The 20,601-nt window shown below is 52.7% G+C and overlaps 1 protein-coding gene across 2 annotated transcripts; it reads left to right on the plus strand.

The window, feature by feature from the left end:
- Positions 1 to 104: 104 nt before the first annotated feature.
- On the plus strand, positions 105 to 20,056 carry SLC9A5 (solute carrier family 9 member A5). 2 transcript variants are annotated; one of them, XM_032424416.1, is made up of 16 exons: positions 105 to 841; positions 3,891 to 4,193; positions 6,190 to 6,353; positions 6,544 to 6,622; positions 6,902 to 7,079; positions 7,649 to 7,869; positions 8,093 to 8,295; positions 8,516 to 8,605; positions 8,699 to 8,769; positions 9,486 to 9,615; positions 10,099 to 10,187; positions 10,350 to 10,476; positions 14,521 to 14,691; positions 15,223 to 15,289; positions 15,928 to 16,062; positions 18,633 to 20,056. In XM_032424416.1, exons 1-16 carry the CDS (start codon positions 649 to 651, stop codon positions 19,103 to 19,105), a joined length of 2,694 nt encoding a protein of 897 aa, XP_032280307.1. In that variant the 5' UTR covers positions 105 to 648; the 3' UTR covers positions 19,106 to 20,056. The 2 variants fall into 2 exon arrangements, with proteins under 2 accessions (XP_032280307.1, XP_032280308.1); XM_032424417.1 differs by having other exon boundaries at positions 15,226 to 15,289.
- The last annotated feature ends 545 nt before the right edge of the window (positions 20,057 to 20,601 follow it).

A 20,601-nucleotide genomic window follows, 5' to 3' on the forward strand; every position in this document is an offset into this window, starting at 1 on the left:
GGGGACGTTGAGGAAGGACGGCGTTGTCCATCACGGCTTTCTGGGAGGGCCCAGTGCGCGTGCGCAGCGCTGGTCTGGGCGGGGGCCCGAAGGGGGTCCTAGGCTCCGGAGGGCGGCGGCGCACTGCCCCCTGCCGTCTGCACGGGGCAGCGTCGGGGCCCGCGCCTTCAGTACCAGCTGCCGGCGGCTCCAGCGGGTCGGCACTAGCAGTGAAGGAGATGCGCCCCTCCGGCCTGGACCGCGCCCCCGGCAGATCCCCTCCGCTCCCGCGACGGGCTACCTACTCCGGCGGGTGGGACGCCGCCGCGCCTCCGGAGGGCTGTGGCCGCTCACAGCTCTGAAACCGGGTCAGGGGAGCTTTGGGGAAGGTTTGGGGGAGCGGACTCGAAGGAATAGGTTTCGGGACTTGGAGAGCTGGACTGGGGGATTTCCAGCGCTCAGACTGGTTTAGAGGGGGGAGGAGCGGGGTCCAGAGTCCGGACGCCCGGGGCACGGTCTCGGAGTCCGGACCCGGCTTGGGGGTTTCGGAGCTGGGATTGGGGGGAGCGGGCCCCACGTGCTTGTGACGCGGGGGCGGCCGGTAGGCGCGGCGGCGACGCGGGGCCGGCGGCCGTGCGGTGCCGGGAGGGCCGCTAGGCAGGCGGCAGGATGCTGCGCGCCGCACTACCGCTGTTCGGGCTGCCCCTGGCGGGGGCGGCCGCCACCGAAGAGCCCACCCAGGAGCCGGGGTCGCCGGGCGAGCCTCCCGCAGGGCTGGCGCTCTTCCGCTGGCAGTGGCACGAGGTGGAGGCGCCCTACCTGGTAGCCCTGTGGATCCTGGTGGCCAGCCTGGCCAAAATCGGTGAGTGCGTGTGTGTGAGCGCCAGGCCGGCGGCCGGCAGCGGACCCGCCCCCAACCCCTAGTGCCCAGATCTGGGCCGGCTTCTTGCACAGTGCCAGGACTCAGGTTCCGATTCCACAAATCCGGCTCTCACAGAGTTCCTGCGCCCTCTCTCCCTCCTCCCCTCCCCGCGGGGGAGGTCTGAGGATTGGCCTTCTCTGAGGGCTGCCCCAGCTCTCTCCATCCCTACACTCTTTGCCCTCTCTGCCCCCCTCCTCCCCGTAAGCCCTTCGGTCTGGCCTCTTCTCCACCAGTCTCCAGGCTCCTAGAAACCTCTGTCAGCAACAAAGATGTGTGGAGACGTTGTGGAGATAGTGTTCTCCAGCGAATCCAGGCATCCTGGATCTGCAGAAGCAGTCTTCCCAGGAGACCACATACAAGTGTCCACTCTCTTGGGATACTAGATTGCCACTTTTCCTCTAGGCCCCCCTCTGCTCTCCTATAGATGCACCGTTCTTTAGGTGTGCTTAGCAGGACCCCCTACCATAATTCAGATCTACATTCTTCCCATTTCAGGGTAAAAAACAAACAAACAAAAACCCCTTTCATTTCTTAGGGCCTTACTTACTATCTGCTGCCTACACTGGGTGCTTTCATACATCCGACCTCCTTCAGTCTGCACAGCATTAAAGGTTGTGCTTCACATTCCTTACCTTGAATAGAGCTGCTTTTCCTTGCCTTTGCCCCTTCCTCCCCACTTCTGAGCAGCCAGTGGTCCCTCCTCCTGCCAGAGACCCTCCTCCATCTCCCTGTTGTTCAGGCTCTGCTGTGGGGGTGACTAATTATAGCTGAGCGTTGCTACTCACTCCCCAGCTATGCTGGCACAGGCTGTACTCCAATCTCACCAATACAGTCTTCCTGTAGGAATCACACAGCTTAGAATTTGCCCCTCAACTCCCCCAGGGACTCTGCTAGGGGTGGGGTGTGGGGTTGCTGGGCAGGAACAGAACTTTCCACTCTGTTCTTGCAGCCCATTAATAATGGAAAATGGGGCCTGAAGGCCTTCAGGGAACCTAGTTCTGCCTGAGAACAGGCTTTGGTGATGGGTTTTGGATTGCAGTGCTGGGGTTGATGCATGCTCTGGAAGTGAGGATGGAATGGAGTCCCTGAAGGAGAGGAGAGGGGAACTGAAGGTAGGGATGTGTGTGGGCAGATCTATGACTGAATTTACCTTAGGGCCTGGCAGCAATGAGAACAAGACGGAGGAGCCCAGATTTGGGAGCCGAGAATTGGGTTTGCTGAGGAGTCTATGAGTTGCAGGAAAGTTCTTGTTTTATTTAGGGTTTATGTAGCAACAACTGTAGTTTCCCCAATAAATTGTAGTGCTTTGCCTAGCTTGGATGTCACATCCTCTGGACGTAGAAGAAGAGAGCCTCCTCATCAGACACACACACACACGCACACACACACACACACACAAGTCCTCACAGAGGATGGGAGAGATCAGTAGGACGCTCAGCGATACCTTCCCTCAGCTTCATTGCTAGGACATTTCCCCCACCCCCCTTTATTTTTATTTTTATTTTTATTTTATTTTTTTAGATTTTATTTATTTATTTGAGAGAGAGAGACAGAGATAGTGAGAGAGAGCACAAGTGGGGTTGGAGAGGGAGAAGCAGGCTCCCCGCAGAGTAAGGAGCCCGATGTGGGACTCGATCCCAGGACCCTGGGATCATGACGTGAGCCGAAGGCAGACGCTTAACCGACTGAGCCACCCAGGCGCCCTTTTTCCCCTTTTATTCGACAAATATTTATGTAGATCCCACTGTGTGCCAGGAACTGTTCTAAGCCCTTTGCATATAGCTTCCAAAAGGCACTGTCTTGGCATTGGGTCTCACATAGGCTATCATGGAGGCCACTTCCACTACCTGCCACTCCAGGTATGGGGAGAAGTGTTTACTCAGGATCTCAGGGCCTAGGGGAAAGCCAAAAGAGTTTATTTTAGTGGGCAAAGATAGGAATGGCGATAATGCTAGAAACCCAATTCATACTTCCTCTTCTTTTCCTGGGGGCAGGTCTGTCAATATTTTCCCCCAGAATCATTTTTTTAAAGGTCTTTTATTTTTAAGTAATCTCTATACACAACTCGAACTCACAACCCCGAGATCAAGAGTGGCATGCTCCACTGACTGAGCCAGCCAGGCATCCTTCCCCAGAGTTCAGGTAAATTAAATAGCTTGAGATCCCACAGTTAGAAAGTGATGGAGCCAGAAGAACTGGAGATCTTCTTACTGCTAAACCCAATGTTTTTTAAGCGATTGTGCCATTAGTTGAGCCTATGTAATGAGAAGCACATTGGGCTAGGAGGTCTACAGTGCTGCTAGGAGATATAATACGTGTTATGGTCTGGCTAGGGAGCAAGACGCTATATATTAGGTAACGTTTATTGAGTGCTTGTGATAGAGCACTGGGTTAAGTGCTATCGAGTAGATTGTTTTACTTAAACCTCACAACAATTCTATGAGATCATGACTGTTTTTATTTCCATTTTGCTGACAAGAAAACTGAAAGAGAGGTGAAGTTATGTGCTCCGAGGCCACAGAACTAGTAAATAGAGGAGCTAGTCTTCGAACCCAGGCAGCCTGACTCTAGAGGCCCTGATTTTAATAGCTATGTTATGCATAAAAATATACCAGCTAACATTTGCTGAGGCTCAAATAATAGCTATGAATAGGGGAGATCAGAGAAAGGTGAGGTCCCCTGAGGATAAGAGTAGAGAGGAGGGGGCATTTCCAGAATGGAAAGAGCAAGAAAGGCCTAGGTTACCATGACAGAAGCACCAAGAGACAGACAACCTTAGCTGCAGTGGAGGGCTTGTAGCCATGCAAGTTGGAGATTCTAGCAGTCTTGCCGTTCTTTTCTCCTCCTTGGTCCCAGGGTCAGGGTTCCTGACCTTAGATAACATTTTAAGACTGGGAGGTTAAAGGCCAGTGTGTGTGTGTGTGTGTGTGTGTGTGTGTGTGTGTGTGTCCCATAAGCTGATACATCCTGCCCTCTTCTTGCATTGTAGTGTTTCACTTGTCGCGGAAGGTGACATCGCTGGTCCCTGAGAGCTGCCTGCTGATTTTGCTGGGACTGGTGCTTGGAGGCATTGTCTTGGCTGTGGCCAAGAAAGCTGAGTACCAGCTGGAGCCAGGCACATTCTTCCTCTTCCTGCTGCCTCCTATTGTGCTGGACTCGGGCTATTTCATGCCTAGCCGGCTGTTCTTTGACAATTTGGGTGCCATCCTCACCTATGCCGTGGTGGGCACACTCTGGAATGCCTTCACAACAGGTGCTGCCCTCTGGGGCCTGCAGCAGGCTGGACTTGTGGGTGAGTGACACTAGGCCCTGGACTGGCAGAGGGAGGCTTTGCCAGATTCATCACCCAGGTCCCTTCTCCAGCTCTGGAGATCCCATATTGGCAAGAGCCATGCCCTGAGAGCTCCGTCTTAGGTCCCTCCCACCTGGAGTGCAAGGCAACACTCCAGATGGGCCTTCAGCCTTCATTTAGGTCTCTGCCAGTTGAGTCTGGGCTTCTGCAGCATGACAGCTGAGCAGAGGCCTGGCTCCCAGCTGTGTGTGGGCTGCCGAGGCTGGGAAGCCTGCATTACTACTCTGCTGCCTCCTGCCCTCTGTTACCACACTGCCACTTGCCAGTCTTGCTCCCCTGAGGCACAATTCACTGTTCCGTGAGGGCCAACCATCCTGGCTCTGCCCAGGTCACATCAGGGTGGTTTTCTGTTATTATTATTATTATTTTTTTTAATTAAGATTTTTTTTAACGATTTTGTTTTTAAGCAATCTCTACACCCAGCATGGGGTTTGAACCTACAACCCCAAGATCAAGAGTCACATGCTTCATTCACTGAGCCAGCCACTGTTCAGCCAGGCACCCCCTTACATTTTTTTTTAAAGATTCATTCATTTATTTGAGAGAGCATGTACATAGTGGGGAGGGGCAGAGGGAGAAGAGAATCAAGCACACTTGCTGAGCGCTGAGCCCGAGGTGCAGCTGGATCTCAAGACGCTATCAGGACCTGAGCCAAAACCAAGTTAGATGCCCAACCGCCACCTAGGGACCCCTGAATTTTTTTTTAAGTAATCTCTACACCCAGCATGGGGCTTGAACTCATGACCTCGAGGTCAGGAGTCACATGCTCTTATGACTGAGCCAGCCAGGCACCCCTGTTGTTATTATTATTATTATAGATAAATCTATATTATACATCGACAGAATGCAATACATTACACTGAGTGTTCTCTCCTTACTTATCCCATGGACTCTTTATAGCAACCCTGTTGGGGTATAATTTGTCCCACTTAATAGATGAGGAAATAGAAGGCCTTGAACTCATTTGATAACAGGTTCAAGGTTAGTAGGAGAGGTCTGCTTTACTGGGGATCCTTGCCCTTAGGCTGCCTTCCTACTCCCTTCTTCCTCATTTCCTGTACCCAAATCCATTCAACTCTGAACGTTGATAATTCAGACTTCTTCCAAGGTACAAGGGGAGGTTTGCAGTTTCTACTTGAGGACTCCAGCCTGGTTTTCCGAATGGATGAGTGAACTCTTTGGGGCAGGAAGGGAAGGGAGAACATCAGATAATAATAATAATAACAGTAACAACAACAATAATAATAAGTAACATTTATTAGGTGCTTACTATGTATGAGACTCTGGCTAAATAAAGAACCTTTTGAGGGAGATACTGTTATTATTCCCAATATATACATGAGAAAACTGAGGCTCACAGAGATTCTATGTCATATTCAAGTTCTCCCCATGGTGGGTGCTTTTCCTATCATACTTAGCCCTCGTGGATGGACAGCCCTTCCCCCTCCTGCTGACAATTGTGTCACATCCCTTAGGCTGAGAACCACAAGTGTGGGAGAAAGCACTCTCTTGTTGTTGTCCCTGATAAAGCCAGTCAGCAGCCAGTTTCCACCTGCTAGTGGTTCTTGTTACTGCAGTTGCAATTCTCAGCGTCACCTTAACTTTTCAGGTTACTTAGACTTTCTTAGCCATCTCCTGGGTTGATTTTGCAGCAATCTCGTGAGGTAGGCAGATGAGGAGGCATGGCTTAAGAGAAGTCATGTGACAGTGACAGCGCCAACATCACAGAGCTGGTAAGTGGCAAAGCCAGGCCTTAGGCTCAAGTCTCCTGACCTGCGGGCTGACACTGTCTTCACCATCCCAAGTCCTCTCTGGGCATCCTTGTTTCCACAGTGCGGGGGCGGGGGGTGGTGGTGGGAGCCAGGGCTTGTCACAAGGAATGCTGTGGGAGACCAGATACCTCACCAACTGCTGTCCCCCATCTGTCCCTCAAAAGCCCCTCGAGTGCAGGCCAGCTTGCTGGACTTTCTGCTGTTCGGGAGCCTCATCTCAGCAGTGGACCCCGTGGCCGTCCTGGCTGTCTTTGAGGAGGTGCACGTCAACGACACTCTCTTTATCATCGTCTTTGGCGAGTCCCTGCTCAATGATGCCGTCACCGTGGTGAGAGTGCTCAGTTGGCTGCCATTCCCTGACCCCCGCTACCATGCTCTGACTAGTTGGGTGTCTGAGCATGCTCATACCCTTCCCTGGGTCCCCTGGGGAAGAAATACAGCCTCAGTTTTCACCTCCTCCTGGCAGTCCCAGTTGGGCCTTCCCTCTCTTTGCTTCTGACTCTCCTCTTCTCACTCAGGTGCTGTACAAGGTCTGCAACTCCTTTGTGGAGATGGGCTCTGCCAACGTGCAGGCTGCTGACTACCTGAAAGGAGTCGGTCAGTATTTCCCCCTCTTGGCTGGGTTTCTGAGTCCCTGCCCCCAACTGCATCAGGACAGAGGAGGCTGTTGAGTTGCCTCATTCCCTTCCCTCCACTATGGAGAAATGGGATCCCGAGAACCTGAGAAGGAAGGGCTTTCCCGGGATCCTGGCTCTGGGATCCTGACCCCCGGGGAGTACAGTGGGCATTGTCCTCCACTCCCTGCCAGGCAGCAGTCTTGTCTGCCCGGGTGGGGTCCAGGCCTGGGGTCATGCTGACAACCCACTCCTCCCCCAGCCTCCCTGTTTCTGGTCAGTCTGGGCGGGGCAGCCGTGGGCTTAGTCTTTGCCTTCCTCCTGGCCCTGACCACACGCTTCACCAAGCGGGTCCGCATCATCGAGCCGCTGCTGGTCTTCCTCCTCGCCTATGCAGCCTACCTCACTGCTGAAATGGCCTCGCTTTCTGCTATTCTTGCGTGAGTCGTGGGGGCCTTGCATGTAGGCAGCTGGGAGGGGGCACTGGAGATGGTTGCCCCTTACATGGACAGAAGCAGGACCCTGAGGAGGCAATAGGCTTCCCTGAGCCCTTGTGGTAGTGGGAGCCTCAAACTCCCCTGGGGAGACGGCAAACCTCAGGTAATGTTTCAGGATCTGCCTCCAGAACTGCCCTAGGCACCTCAGAACCCAATCTTCCTCTGCCTGAAGCACTCTCTGGGGTATAGGCTGAGCTAGAAGTGGACCTCAGGTCCTGGTGCCACCAGCTCTAATGGCCACAGCACTTTAAAAAGTGCCTCGGAGAGGATGCTAGTCAGAGCATGTTTCTCGCAGCTTCCCTTCCAGGAGGCACTGAGTGGGAACCTGGAGATTTGGACCCTTATCCCCAGACCACCCACCACTAGCTATCCTGGGACAGTCTCTTTGCCTCCCTGGGCTTCAGCTCTGACGGTCTGACATCTGTGATGGGCAACACCCCTCTTGCGGCACGCTCAAACCCCAGAGGCTGCAACCCCTCCTTACTTGCCCTGTCTGTTCATTCCTCTCCCAGTGTGACTATGTGTGGCCTGGGCTGTAAGAAGTATGTGGAGGCCAACATCTCCCATAAGTCACGCACGGCTGTCAAATACACAATGAAGACTCTAGCCAGCTGTGCTGAGACCGTCATCTTCATGCTGCTTGGCATCTCGGCTGTGGACTCTTCTAAGTGGGCCTGGGATTCTGGGCTGGTGCTGGGCACCCTCTTCTTCATCCTGTTCTTCCGAGCCCTCGGTATTGCCAGCACCCTCTGCTTTCCCACTGTCCTTCCTGCCCTGCCCCAGCTCATCCCCCACTTTGAGTCCACATCCTTGTCTATTCCTAAGCCCCACCCCTCCCGCCCCATTGCTCACCCCTCCCAACCCCTGTCAGACCTTAGCCCAGATACTTGGTGCCATCCACTCCTGGGTCCTCCACTCCCAACGCCCTGCTCCCACTGGCCTCCCTCCTGCTGTAGGCGTAGTCCTGCAGACGTGGGTGCTGAATCAGTTCCGGCTGGTCCCTCTGGACAAGATTGACCAGGTGGTGATGTCCTATGGGGGCCTGCGGGGGGCTGTGGCCTTCGCTCTCGTCATCCTACTGGACAGGACCAAGGTCCCTGCCAAGGACTACTTTGTGGCCACCACTATTGTGGTGGTCTTCTTCACAGTCATTGTGCAGGTGGGAGAGCCCAGGAGGCTGGGTAGGGAGAGGGTCCGGCAGGCCCTGGGGGAGGCATGGAGCCTTTGGGACCGGGGCTCTTCTCTTTGGGGGATAGGGACCTGACTTCCCAGACCTTGAGTGCAGTAAGGTGGAGGTACAGAAGCTGAGGTCTAATTATGGGGCGAGAAGGGCAGCAGGGAACTGGATAGGGCAGGGCTCACCTGCTGCCTGTCCATAGGGCTTAACCATCAAGCCACTGGTCAAGTGGCTGAAGGTGAAGAGGAGTGAGCATCACAAACCCACCCTGAACCAGGAGCTGCATGAGCACGTGGGTACCAGAACCCCATCCCTCCACCTATACCTCTCTTCCTTCTATTTTGAGCAGAGTCCTGATCCAGTCCCCCTACCCACCCCCTTCTAGACTTTTGACCACATTCTGGCTGCAGTGGAGGACGTTGTGGGGCACCATGGCTATCACTACTGGAGGGACAGGTGAGGGAGCTCCCCCAAGGCTCCTTCAGCAGCAGCAGCCCCACCAGCCAGGGCAGCACTGGGGATGTGCCACGCTTCTGAGAAGGGACACAGCCAGACTTGGGCTGGGTGACCTCTGCCAGGAGCTCTTCAGTGGCATCCCAGTACTCTCAGGATAAGACAAGTCTTCCCAGGGAGGCCTGCCTGGCCCTGTGTGGTACTGCAGGCGCCAGACCCCGGCCTCATCGTGCTCTGCTCTGCCTTTGACTCTCTGCCTGCTAATTACACGGATCCTGGTTTAGAACCTCAGGACCCACTCTGCTTCCCCCACCCTGCCGCTGGGACCTTTGCCCATATTCTGTGTATTAGAACATTCCCTTGCCTCCTTCTCACCTACTTAACCTATTCATCCTTCAGATCGCACCATAGGCATCAATTCTCTAAGGAGGACTTCCCTGGCCTCCCTGACTAGGACAAATCCCTATCATACTCTATCCTTTGTAGTTCTTGTTATGGTTGCAATTTTCGTTGTTTGCAATAACTTCAATTTAATATCAGGCTTTCCCCTAATGCTGTAAGTTCCATAAGGGCCGGGATTAGCTTTGAGATTCTCCCGGCTGCGGCCCATACCAAGAGAGCCAGGCCAGTGCTGGCCGTGCCCCTGCCCCATCTGAGGAAGGGCCAGCCAGCTGGGCTTTGGGGATGGCACTCAGGGCTGGGCCTGACGTCCTCTGTAGGTGGGAGCAGTTTGACAAGAAGTACCTGAGTCAGCTGCTGATGCGGCGGTCAGCCTACCGCATCCGGGACCAGATCTGGGATGTGTACTATAGACTCAACATCCGGGATGCCATCAGCTTCGTGGACCAGGTGGGCCAGCAGCCAGTGGTGGGTGGGCAGGTAGCCAGCAGAGCAAGGCAGGAAGGGGTGACAAGCAGGCAGGACCTGAGCAGGGAGTTGGGAATTCCCAGCAGACTCCATGGTCTGGTAAAGTGGCAGCTGCAGGCACCAGCCTGACCTGATGCTAAATTCAGAGTCTGGCAGGCAGTAGAGAAAGCTGAGAAAGAGCTGGGCTCTACAGTCAGCAGATGCAGTTCAATTCTTACCACTTACAGGCTTGTGATCTTGGGTAAGTCCCTTACCCTCTCTGAGCCTCAGTTTCCTTAATTGTAAGAAAGCAGGAATAAGAATACCTATGTCATGGAGTTTTGTGGATTCAATATTTAAAGTGCATAGCACAGTACCTGGAAGATCAAAGAGCAGAATAAGTGTTAACTGTTGTTCTTTTTATTACCCTTTGACTGGGCCACCCTCCATCTGATTGCCGTCTGACCTCTGTCTTGGCCCCTGCAGGGAGGCCATATCTTGTCCTCCACAGGGCTCACTCTGCCCTCTATGCCCAGCCGCAATTCTGTGGCAGAGACCTCTGTCACCAACCTGCTGTAAGTCCTTGAGCCCCCTTCCAATTCCTCAAGCTCCTCTCTACTGGCCCCTCTCTATGCATCCCTTTTGGGGAAGATTTGTGAACGCCTTTGTTTTTTGCCCTCCCCCTGGCCTGTGCCTCCCGGCCCCTCCCCGGCACACATGTTCCCTGCCTCCTGCAGGAGGGAGAGTGGCAGTGGAGCGTGTCTGGATCTGCAGGTGATCGACACAGTGCGCAGCGGCCGGGACCGTGAGGATGCTGTGATGCACCATCTGCTCTGTGGAGGCCTCTACAAGCCACGCCGCCGGGTGAGAGCAGGCACGGTGTGAGAGTTCCAAGGGGGGCTGGGGCGGGGGGTGGGGAAGGGTGGTCTGGGGAGGCCATGACTACAGGCTCAAGAGGCAGTTGGCGCCAGCTAGTGGAGAGTTAAAAACACCCAGTTGAAGAGCGTGGGCTTCATCTTGTTGTAATAACTTTTAGCTTTTTTTTTTTTTTTTTGAGAAAGGGTTGGCCTGATACAAGCACTGTTTAAAGATGTCTTCTTCTGGTAGCAGAGCACAGACCAAATTGGAGGGGTGAGGTGAGAGACGGGGAGAGCCAGTTGGGAGGCTGGATTGAAACACCAGATCGGAGCTGGGTGGTGGTAAGGGAGAGGAGCACATAGGATTGGGTGGTTGTCCTGAAGGGGAGAGGAGGGGACAGACTACAGAGGGCTTGATGGGGTCCCAGACAGAAGCAGAAGTGCTGAGGAAGCCTGTGGGACCAGCTTAGCATGGGGAAGGCAGGCATCTCTTTTAGATAATGTTAGTCTAATGCAGGTCAGGAAGCTTTGGGGCTAGACGGCCCAGCCTATCCGGGAGGGAATCTGCTGCAACCCCACAAGGGGGCAGCAAGCCATTACATTGAACTTTTCTGAACCGGGAAGGCAGCTGTTACCATTCCTGGCAGTTGAAACAGTCCAGGTTATTTCTATCATTGAGACGGAATTGGCTTCCCTTAACTCGGTGGCACTGGTCCTAATTTGACTCTCTGCAGCTCTGCAGAATAAGCCTTCAAAGGTTCCAAGACAGTTCCCTTTCACACAGGCCTTCTTGCCCTCAAGTCAGCATCGCCTCTCCCTGGTGTGTCTTCTCTGGTCATAAGAAACAAGGCCCAGAAGGCTCCTCTAGCTGTGGTTGGTCAGGGCATGGCATAGGGGCTCTCTTACATTTCTAGCTCTAGAATTTGCCAGTCTCTTCCCGCTGCTCAGAATCCCCCCAGGTTTGTTTTACCACTCTGAGGCTCCATATTATCCTTACAATTAGACACACCTCCATGGTCTTCCTCAGTTAATGACTGTTAAACTCTGTCTTATCCAACCTGTGGGGTTTGTGTTTCATTTTGTTTACTTTTTTCTCAAGGCAAATTTTACTCATTCACAAAACTAGACAGAATAAAATAACTCTCATGTATCCATTGCTCAGCTCCTCTATCAGTGCATGGTTAATCTTGTAACATGCTGTACCCCCACCTCACTCCATCCACACTTTATTATCTTAAAGCAAACTCCAGACATATCATATCATATCACCTCTAAATATTTCAATATGTGTCTCTATGTGGCAGGAACTCTCTATATGTATTCATGTATATGTATATTTTATATATATATACACATATATATATAATAGTAGTACTATTATCACTCACAGCAAATAACAATAATTCCTTCTCACATGAAATATCCAACCAGTGTTCATAAACATCTTTTTTCCAGATGGTTTGTTTAAACCAGGATCCAAATAAAGTCCACACTTTGCCTTTGGTAAATATGTCTCTTTATTAAAGACGAAATCTCTCATAGTTCCTTTTCCTTTTCACCCACTTGCTTATTTATTTATGAAGAAACTGGATACTATGTCTCAGAGAATTTCCCATTTTATGGATTTTGCTGATTGTATTCCAGTGGTGGTGTTTAACATGTACCTCCATCCCCTGTATTTCCTGGTAGTTAAATCTAGAGGCCTGGTCAGATTCAGGAACATTCAGTAGGTGTGCTATGTATTTCTTATTGTATCACATCAGGATGTATGTAATGATTGGTTGTCTATGGATGTGTGTACGTAAGATTGGTCAATGGGTGCAATTCTTGTGTAGTCAATTAAAAAAAACTGGAGTAAGATTGTGCTTATCTCTGTTAAATGTCATCTTATTTGATTTAGCCTATCATTCCATCGTTTGGATCCCATGTCTGGCACCAAATATCTGTTCAGATTCACATCATGTGAAAATTAACTAAGCCTGTTAACTTTGTATTCATCCAAATCAACATAAAATGTTGAACAGGATAGAGCTGAGGACAGAGCCCTGTGGCATGCTACCAAAGACTTTCCTCCAGACTGACATGGATCAAGCATTTTTGGGTATGGTTACTCAACTAGTTCTGAGTCCACTTAGTTATACCATAACATAATCTGTAATTCTTCGTGTTCTTCACAGAAATGTCATTAGAGAGAGAGAAATGTCATCAGAAAGAGACAGAAGTGTTTAGTATGCAGTTACAAATAGGAGATGATAGTTTGAGAGATAAGGGCTAGAACTAATGATTTTTTTAAAAGATTTTATTTATTCAACAGAGAGAAAGAGAGGGAGAGAGGGAACACAAGCAGGGGGAGTGGGAGAGGGAGAAGCAGGCTTCCCACTGAGCAGGGAGCCCGATGTGGGGCTCGATCCCAGGATCCTGGGATCACGACCTGAGTCGAAGGCAGACGCTTCACGACTGAGCCACCCAGGCGCCCCTAGAACCAACGATTTATAAGCAATCTTTATCATCAGAGGTTTCCTCACCTGGCAACATCAGAATCCCCTGGGGGAGCTTGCTAGAATACATATTCCTGGCTTCACCTCCTGGAGATTCTGATTTTGTAGTATGGAAAGGGACTAAGAATCTGTGGGCTTAGTAAATTGTCCAGGTGATTCAAACGCACCTGGTCTGATGGCGTCATGGTCTCTATCATGAGGCTAGCTGAAGCTGGGGGAAGGGCCAGTTCACTGCGGAGAATATTTGGAGGGGAGAGAGGAGGGCCAAGGACAACACTGTGAGGAATCCACATGGGAGAAAAGGAAGGGAAGCCAGCAAAGGAGGGGAGAGGAGCTGTAGCAGGTGGTGTCTCAGAGGCCTGGGGCAGGACAGCTGGATGCTCCACAGAGGTCAGCTCAGTGCCTAACCAGAAGCCATGCCATGGCACTGGTGACCAGGGAGAAGGCAGCACCATGGACTCGTGAACCCTGGAGTTATATTTCTGTTTTTAAGAAAGTAATGGGTATGAGGGAAAGTGTCAGAATCACAGTATAAAAGTTTGGCAGCAAAAGGGAAGCAGTGGCTTCAGTGGAAAGGCTTTCTTCAGGGGAGTATGGGCAGCCGCATGCTTAAAGGCAGGGGGTGGGCGTGGTGAGGGGAGGAGGGAAGGTGCTGGGGCAGGGGGAACGGGAGGGAGCCAGGAGCTGATGGAGGCAGGAAGGAGTGGGCTGAGCAAAACAGGGGCCAGGGTTCAGGGGGAGGCCTGTGAGGGAGCTGATTCCGGCACCCCCAGGAGAGAGGGGTCCCTCTGGGTGATTAGGTAGAGGAGGGTAGATGGGAGACTTGAAGGGAGCTCTTAGAACTGGCTCAGGGCATCAGAAAATAGGAGGCATAGGAAAAGATCGATCGTACTGGGGAGGTGAGCCCAGATGAAATGATTCAGACCAAATGGCAGTACTTCTATCTGGCAGTCTAGGTAGCTATGTAGTGGGCTTGGTCTTTGTGAGAAAGAGTGGGAAGGAACAGATGATAGGGGTGGTCCTGAATTGGGTGCAGGTGGCTGTTGGGACCAGGAGGGTCCAGGGTGTCGGGAGAGATAGTTCCGGAAGTCCAAAGTTTTTGCAGAAATGGCTGGCTGGAGAGTTCGTTGTGGAGGGAGAATCCTGTGTACCGGGGGGGGGGGGGGGGGACAGGCACAGGGACCAGGCTCCTAAATGGAAGTGCTAAGAAGGAAATGTCCCCCACAGTCTCATAGTAGCCCTGAGGGACAAGATACAGGGTCCCCTGCCTCTTGTTACTTCAAGTCAGAGGGGCTTGGGAAGGGCAGTAGAGGATAGGGACAGCCAGATTTGGGGGGAATGGGTTCGTGATAAAAAGAAGTTTTTCCTCCGGTGAATTGAGAATACAGAGTGGCTGGCTGGGTTCCTATCGTATTTTTTGTTTTTTTAATCCATGGTTGGTTCTGGAAAAACTGGGCTGGCAGGGCCTATGGTGCACATGGTGCTGTGGCCTGGGTTCCTGTGGGAGGCCAAGGCTCCCAGCCTCAATGGCAGGGCGGGGCTGTCATTGCCAGTACAAAGCCAGCTGCAGCCGCCACTTCATCTCAGAGGATGCTCAGGAACGGCAGGACAAGGAGATCTTCCAGCAGAACATGAAGCGGCGGCTAGAGTCCTTTAAGTCCACCAAGCACAACATCTGCCTCAATAAGAGCAAGCCACGACCTCGCAAGACCAGTCGCAAGAAGGCACGTGCTTTCTCTGGGACTTCTGTTTGGGGCTGGAGGCTGATGGTGCATAGTTTTCAAGCTCCCAAGTATTGGAATCCAGCCCAGGGGGACCCTGAGTTGGATAATCCTCAAGACCTTGGTGGGTGCAATAGTTTGTGTTCCTTTTTGCATCTTCCTGGAGTTCCAGAAGGGTAAGGTGAGGCCTTCTGGGGGAGATCTGCCTCTTGCCATGTGGGCGGTCACCTGCTGGGAGGCAGCAGGACTTCCTACCAGAAATGAACCCAGAAAGAGAAAGGCAGGTTCCTGGGGGCAGGAGCAGGCAGAGCTCCATGAGTCCCTAATTCAGCCCAGGCTGAGGCATCCAGAGCCCTTGCTGGGGCATAGGTTACTTACACTCCATAACACTTGCCTGGGGCGCCCCGGGCAGATGGAACCACTGAGACTGACACAGATTCCCAGGCCCGCTGTGTCAGGGAGACCCTACCAGACAACAGGGTTGGGGTTTCGAGCCATGATCAGAGGCTTAGGGTTTTTTTTCTTGGTCCTCAGAAGGATGGCTTGGCTAACACTGAGGCCACAAATGGGAAACCTCGAGACCTGGGCTTTCAGGACACAGGCAAGCAGGGAGTGGGGGGTGGGGCTGAGGATGGGGTGGGAGGGCAGAGGCCCATCAACCAAAACCTGGAGGATCCCCTCTGTGCTGCATTCAGTGCCATAGGCTGAGGCTCCTCCCTTCAGGGACCTGATGGGCTTACTTGATTTCAAAGTTGGCCATGTTCTAAGCAGTTCTCAGTTTGTGCCAGGAGGTGTCTGGTAGCTAACTACAGGTTATAGGCCCCGAGGACTTGGAGAAAGTATCATGGAGAAGGGGGGAGCTTGAAGGATGGGTGTCCCTAGCCCAGTGTCCTGTCTGCAAAACCAGGAGTTTGGATGAGCTGAGCATTGATGGGCCTTCCACCTCTCCAGATGCTCATGTTTTCAGTTGATGATGGGCTCCGGGGTTGAGAGAACAGGATGGAGGGGCTGGAAAGTAGAACCTCCCCACTGGCTTCCTCTGAGGAGGGGCTCTGCAGCCCCACCTCCCTTCCTCTCCAGCCCCAACCCCTAGGCAAGTGCTGAAATAGCCAGAGGAGAAGGTGGGGGGTTGTGCCAGCCGTGGGCTCTTGCCTGGGTAGACAGCTGGCTTGGGCTTATGCGGCACCAAGAGGCAGCTGCCGGGCTGGCCATCCCCACTCAGTTCTTGTCCCCGTCCAGCTGCTGTGATCTTAACTGTGGAGTCGGAGTCGGAGGAGGAGAGTGACAGTTCAGAGACGGAGAAGGAGGACGACGAGGGGATCATCTTTGTGGCTCGGGCCACCAGTGAGGTTCTTCAAGAGGGCAAGGTCTCAGGTAATGCTTTCCTCCCAGCCTCCCTCCCCCTCGGGCAGGTTGGAGCTGTGCAGCTGCCATCTTCCCTCTTCACTCATGGCCTTCCCTCCAGACAACTCCCTTTTCCTCCTCACTTATTCACCAAGCAGCATTTACTGAGCATCTCCTTTATAGTCAGACGTCTGACATGCCTGATCTGATTCAATCCTCACAACAACCAAGATCGGGCAACTGAGCTCATAGAGCCCAAGGGTCTTGGGATTTGTCCAGGATCCCACAGCAGTACCAGAATTTGAACCTGACCCATCTGACTCCAAAGCCTGCAGCTTTGTCACTGTCCCTTTACAGTCTGGCGAGGCATACGAGGTGACAAGCAAACCAAACACCAGGCTCTGTTGTGACCCATGCTCAGCACACCTGCCCTCAGGTAGAGCCCCTGGGGAGGGTGGCAGCCTGGCCTGGGGAAGGAGTCTGAATTCATCAAAATGGCATTATTGTGGATAAAAAACTTATATATATGTGTTTCCGTATGTGGAGACCTAACTTACTCATAATATCACTGCTAGTTGGCTCCAGCATCCTCAGGTGTCATTTCTAAAATGTTTATTATAGAAAATTGCAAAATATACAAGAGACAGAATAATAAAGTAAACTTCCATCTACCCATTACCCAGCTTCAATAATTACCTACTCCTAATCTTATTTCATCTATCCCCTCACCTATGCCCCTCTCTTCACTGGGTTCTTTTGAAGCAAATCTCAGATATCATATCACCTTATCAATAAATACTTAAGTATGTATCTTTAAAAGATAAGGATTCTTCTTAAAAAATATTACTCACAATATCATTATCATATCTAAAGTCTTTGTCACATGTTCAAATTTCCCTGATTGTCTTAAAAATTTTTTTTACAGTAGATTTCAAATAAAAATCCATACAAGGCCCACACATGACATTTGGTTGCTAAGTCTCTTTTATCCTACAGCAGTGGTTCTCAAGGGGGTGGTAGTGGAGTGACTTTGCCTGCAGGGGACGTTTGGCAATACCCGGAGCCATTTTTGGTCGCCCCAACTGGAGAGGCGCGCTTGCATGTAGCGGCTAGAGGCCAGGGACGCTGCTAAGTGTCCGCTAATGCATGGGACAGCCTACAACAAAATATCTGTTCCATCTTGTCAGTGATGTCAAGTTTGAGAAACCCTGATTTACAGGTCCCCCCCTTTTTTTCCTTCCCATGTATTTATGGAAATAGTCTGGTTATTTGTCCCACAGTCTTTCCTTGTCTGGATTTTGCTGACGGAATCCCCAAAGCATCATTTTAATATGTTTCACTGTGCCTTATATTTCCTTTAAACCAGTCATTAAATCTCGATCAGATGTCAGTTTAGATGTTTTGCTAAGAACCCTTGAGTGGCGGTGATGGTGCACTTTGTACCGCGTCGCAGCGGGACGCCCATCCCCTCCGGGGTCTGCCTTCTGTGAGGTTGCTGTCCATCACTGGGCTCCGGTGCTAACCTGGCCCACCCGCTGGGAAGTCCGCCGGCGGCCGTTCAGCAGCGTTAGCCGCTGATGGTCATCGCCTGACCCCGCACTGCATCCGGGGCTGCACAGTGGTCATGCTCTCCATCTCCTTTGTCATCTGCGTTACCAGCACTTCTTCTCTAAAAAAAACTTCACATCAGTGCCTTCATTACTTTGAGGGGCAGTTCATACAGGAAAGAATAGATGAATGCTCGATTTTTTTTTCCTTTCACGTAACAGTTTTCAGACCAATGAAGCCTCCTCCAAAGGTGAAGACTGAATTTTGTTGTTTTAGTCTGGTGGTGGTGGTGGTGGTTAAAATTTAATATTCCAGGTCTTTCAAGAGAGGGAGTTTTACTTCCAAACATTTCATAATGTACGCGACTGCGAAGGACTTTATCAATGAGCAGGTACGGACCGGGCACCTGGTATATGCAAGGCATTGTATTGACTTCGGAGAGCAGGGTGCGGGAGGTGGCCGGGGGCTTCTCCTCTTTCAGAACCTCGGACTTCCTGTCACACAGTGGCCCGGCCTCCCATGCCGGCTGCCAGCAGTGCTGGGACTCCTTGGCTCAGGTCCTCTTTGCGGCACAGCGTCTCGCCTGCTCTGGGGTTTGCATGAGCTCACTCTCGTGGGCTCTGTCGCACCAAAGGGCTGTGGTGGGCGCTCAGGCAGGGCGTCCAGCACCAAAGCCTTTGGCGTGGCACCTCGAGGTCTCCCTCACCCTCGATGCTGTCTCCTCTGGGACAGGGCCTGGCAGGATGTGGTTTCTGAGGCCAGCGCTGCAAGTCGATGAGGACTGATCACAGATGGGCTTTCTTCCTGCCTGGCGCCTCTTTTCTCTTGAGTTATCTTCATTCATTTAGTCAGTATTTGCTGAGCAACTACTCTGTGCCCAGCCCTGTGCCAGGTGCTGGGGATATACAATGGAGAGCTTTCCCTCATCAACTAATCACACATAAGGATGTATTAGGGCGAATGTGGAATGAATTTATTTACGACAACGTGGTGATACTTGAAAAGGATTCCACTGTGTTACTAATGAGTGCGTATGTACTCTCTGTCCCCAGGGAGCCTTGAGGTGTGCCCAAGCCCACGCATCATCCCCCCCTCCCCAACCTGTGCAGAGAAGGAGCTACCCTGGAAGAGTGGGCAGGGAGATCTGGCAGTCTACGTGTCCTCGGAAACCACCAAGATTGTGCCCGTGGACATGCAGGCGGGCTGGAACCAGAGCATCTCGTCCCTGGAGAGCCTGGCGTCCCCGCCCTGTACCCAGGCCCCGACTATGACCCGCCTGCCTCCTTGCCCGCTGGCCGCTGAAGAGCCCCAGCCCCCTTTCGACCTGCCTTACGATCCACGCCCTAGCTTCGCCTTTCCCCCAAGCCTGGCCAAAGCGGGCCGCTCTCGCAGTGAGAGCAGCGCTGATATCCCCCAGCAGCAGGAGCTGCAGCCCCTCATGGGACACGAGGACCGCACCCACCTTAGCCCACGCGCAGCCAACTCCCACTGGTGCATCCAGTTCAACAAAGGTGGCCGGCTGTAGCCCACGGACTCAAGGAGGAGCAGGGGGCTGGATGCCCATGGGAAGTCTTCCCTGGGCAATGGGCAGAGGAGCCCACTTAGCCTGACAAGGAGCCAGAGGAGCCTGAACTAGCAACTGGGCTTCCTTGGGGCAGGTCAGAAGGGTATCCTGGACTGGTCCTCACAGGGACCCTTTCACCACCTTCCCTTTCAGTAAGGCCCTTACCCTGGCTCAAGACCCAGTCCAGAACTTCTAGGGGCTAGGCCCAGCCACTGGGAAGCTGATGCCCTTTCCTCAGTGGGTCCCCCTATGGTCACTCTTGGCAGCTTTTCCTGCCCCCAAAGCAAGGGCATCATTCCATAGCTGATGCTGGTCTTTCCTGCCCTCCACCCACTCCCCAGCATCAGCTCAAGGACAGTGCCCTGGCACTGAGGCTCCTCGAGGGGCTGGTCCTCAGAGGGATGGGGGTGGGAGGTGGAGCAGGCCTCAACCTTAGGCTTTGCTGCCCTGTGGGGTCAGCTTCTACAGCCAATTTTGCGGGGGGCAGGGGGGGCAGTGGGAACCTGTGTCCAATTCTTGCTTTATCTCCTTCCCTTTGCTGCCAGTTATTGGGGCCATAGTTCTTCCTTTTCCAGGATCAAGGCCACAGGGCTGGGCCAGGCTTCAGATCAGGGCTGTTTCTTGGCAGGGGTCACTCTGAAGATCAGCTGCTCTGTATCCAAGTCTGGATCTTTCAGATTCCTGGGTCTGGATTTTCTGAGGAGGGGAGATAGTGGCCTCTGGGCCACGACCACCTTGACATTCCCCAAATAGGAAAGGAGCCAGGTATTAAAGGGCCACCGTCCCACTGCTCTGGGGGCTGGGATGCCTGGCTGCAGTGGGAAGGGGGCTGACTGGGTGGCAGGTAAATTTCCTGGGGTTAGCACCTGCCCTGTGTCTTGTATCTTGAACCTAAGACACATTAAACATCTCTCGGATGAATGGGTGTCCTGTGTCCATCTGTCTGGGGACCCTAGGGGTGCGGGGGCAACTGGGGTATCTAATGAGGGAAATAGAACCTTATAACTGCCTGCCCTGGGGCTTCTAGGAGAGAGAATGGAGGGGGATCCTGGGAAGGACTGTTAGGCCCTCTGGCCCTCTTTCCCTCCTCCCTCATACCTTCCCAACATGGTCCCCTGAGTGCGGGGCCTGCAGTGGCTGTCCAGGGATTGCTGTATGGGCACAGGGTCACAAAACTGGGAGTCCACTCTAAAATAGGGAGGCCAGCAGGAAAAGAGACCCCAGAACATAGGTCCCAAGGTACCCAAAGATGCAGCCAGCACATACTGGGATCAGATAAGCCTTCCTTGAAAACCTGGAGGCAGGTGTAGGCCAAATAAACAGAAGTCCTCTGCCCATGGCAGGTGGGAGGGCAATCTCAAGGGAGCTGCTTACCACTCGAGTTTACACTATAAAGTGGGTAGTGTGGGGTCCAGAAACATCTAGGGACCCAAACCCTTAGACAATAGCAGCCCCAG

Source organism: Phoca vitulina, unplaced genomic scaffold, assembly GCF_004348235.1.
Source record: "Phoca vitulina isolate PV1807 unplaced genomic scaffold, GSC_HSeal_1.0 scaffold30, whole genome shotgun sequence".
NCBI classification, from domain to species: domain Eukaryota; kingdom Metazoa; phylum Chordata; class Mammalia; order Carnivora; family Phocidae; genus Phoca; species Phoca vitulina.

Excerpts from the sequence above, each read along its gene's own strand:
- SLC9A5 (XM_032424416.1), top strand. The coding sequence starts at position 649 with ATGCTGCGCGCCGCACTACCGCTGTTCGGGCTGCCCCTGGCGGGGGCG. Across the intron at positions 6,623-6,901 it reads TGACTACCTGAAAGGAGTCG|CCTCCCTGTTTCTGGTCAGT; the intron begins GTCAGTATTTCC and ends CTCCTCCCCCAG. Across the intron at positions 7,870-8,092 it reads CCTGTTCTTCCGAGCCCTCG|GCGTAGTCCTGCAGACGTGG; the intron begins GTATTGCCAGCA and ends CTCCTGCTGTAG.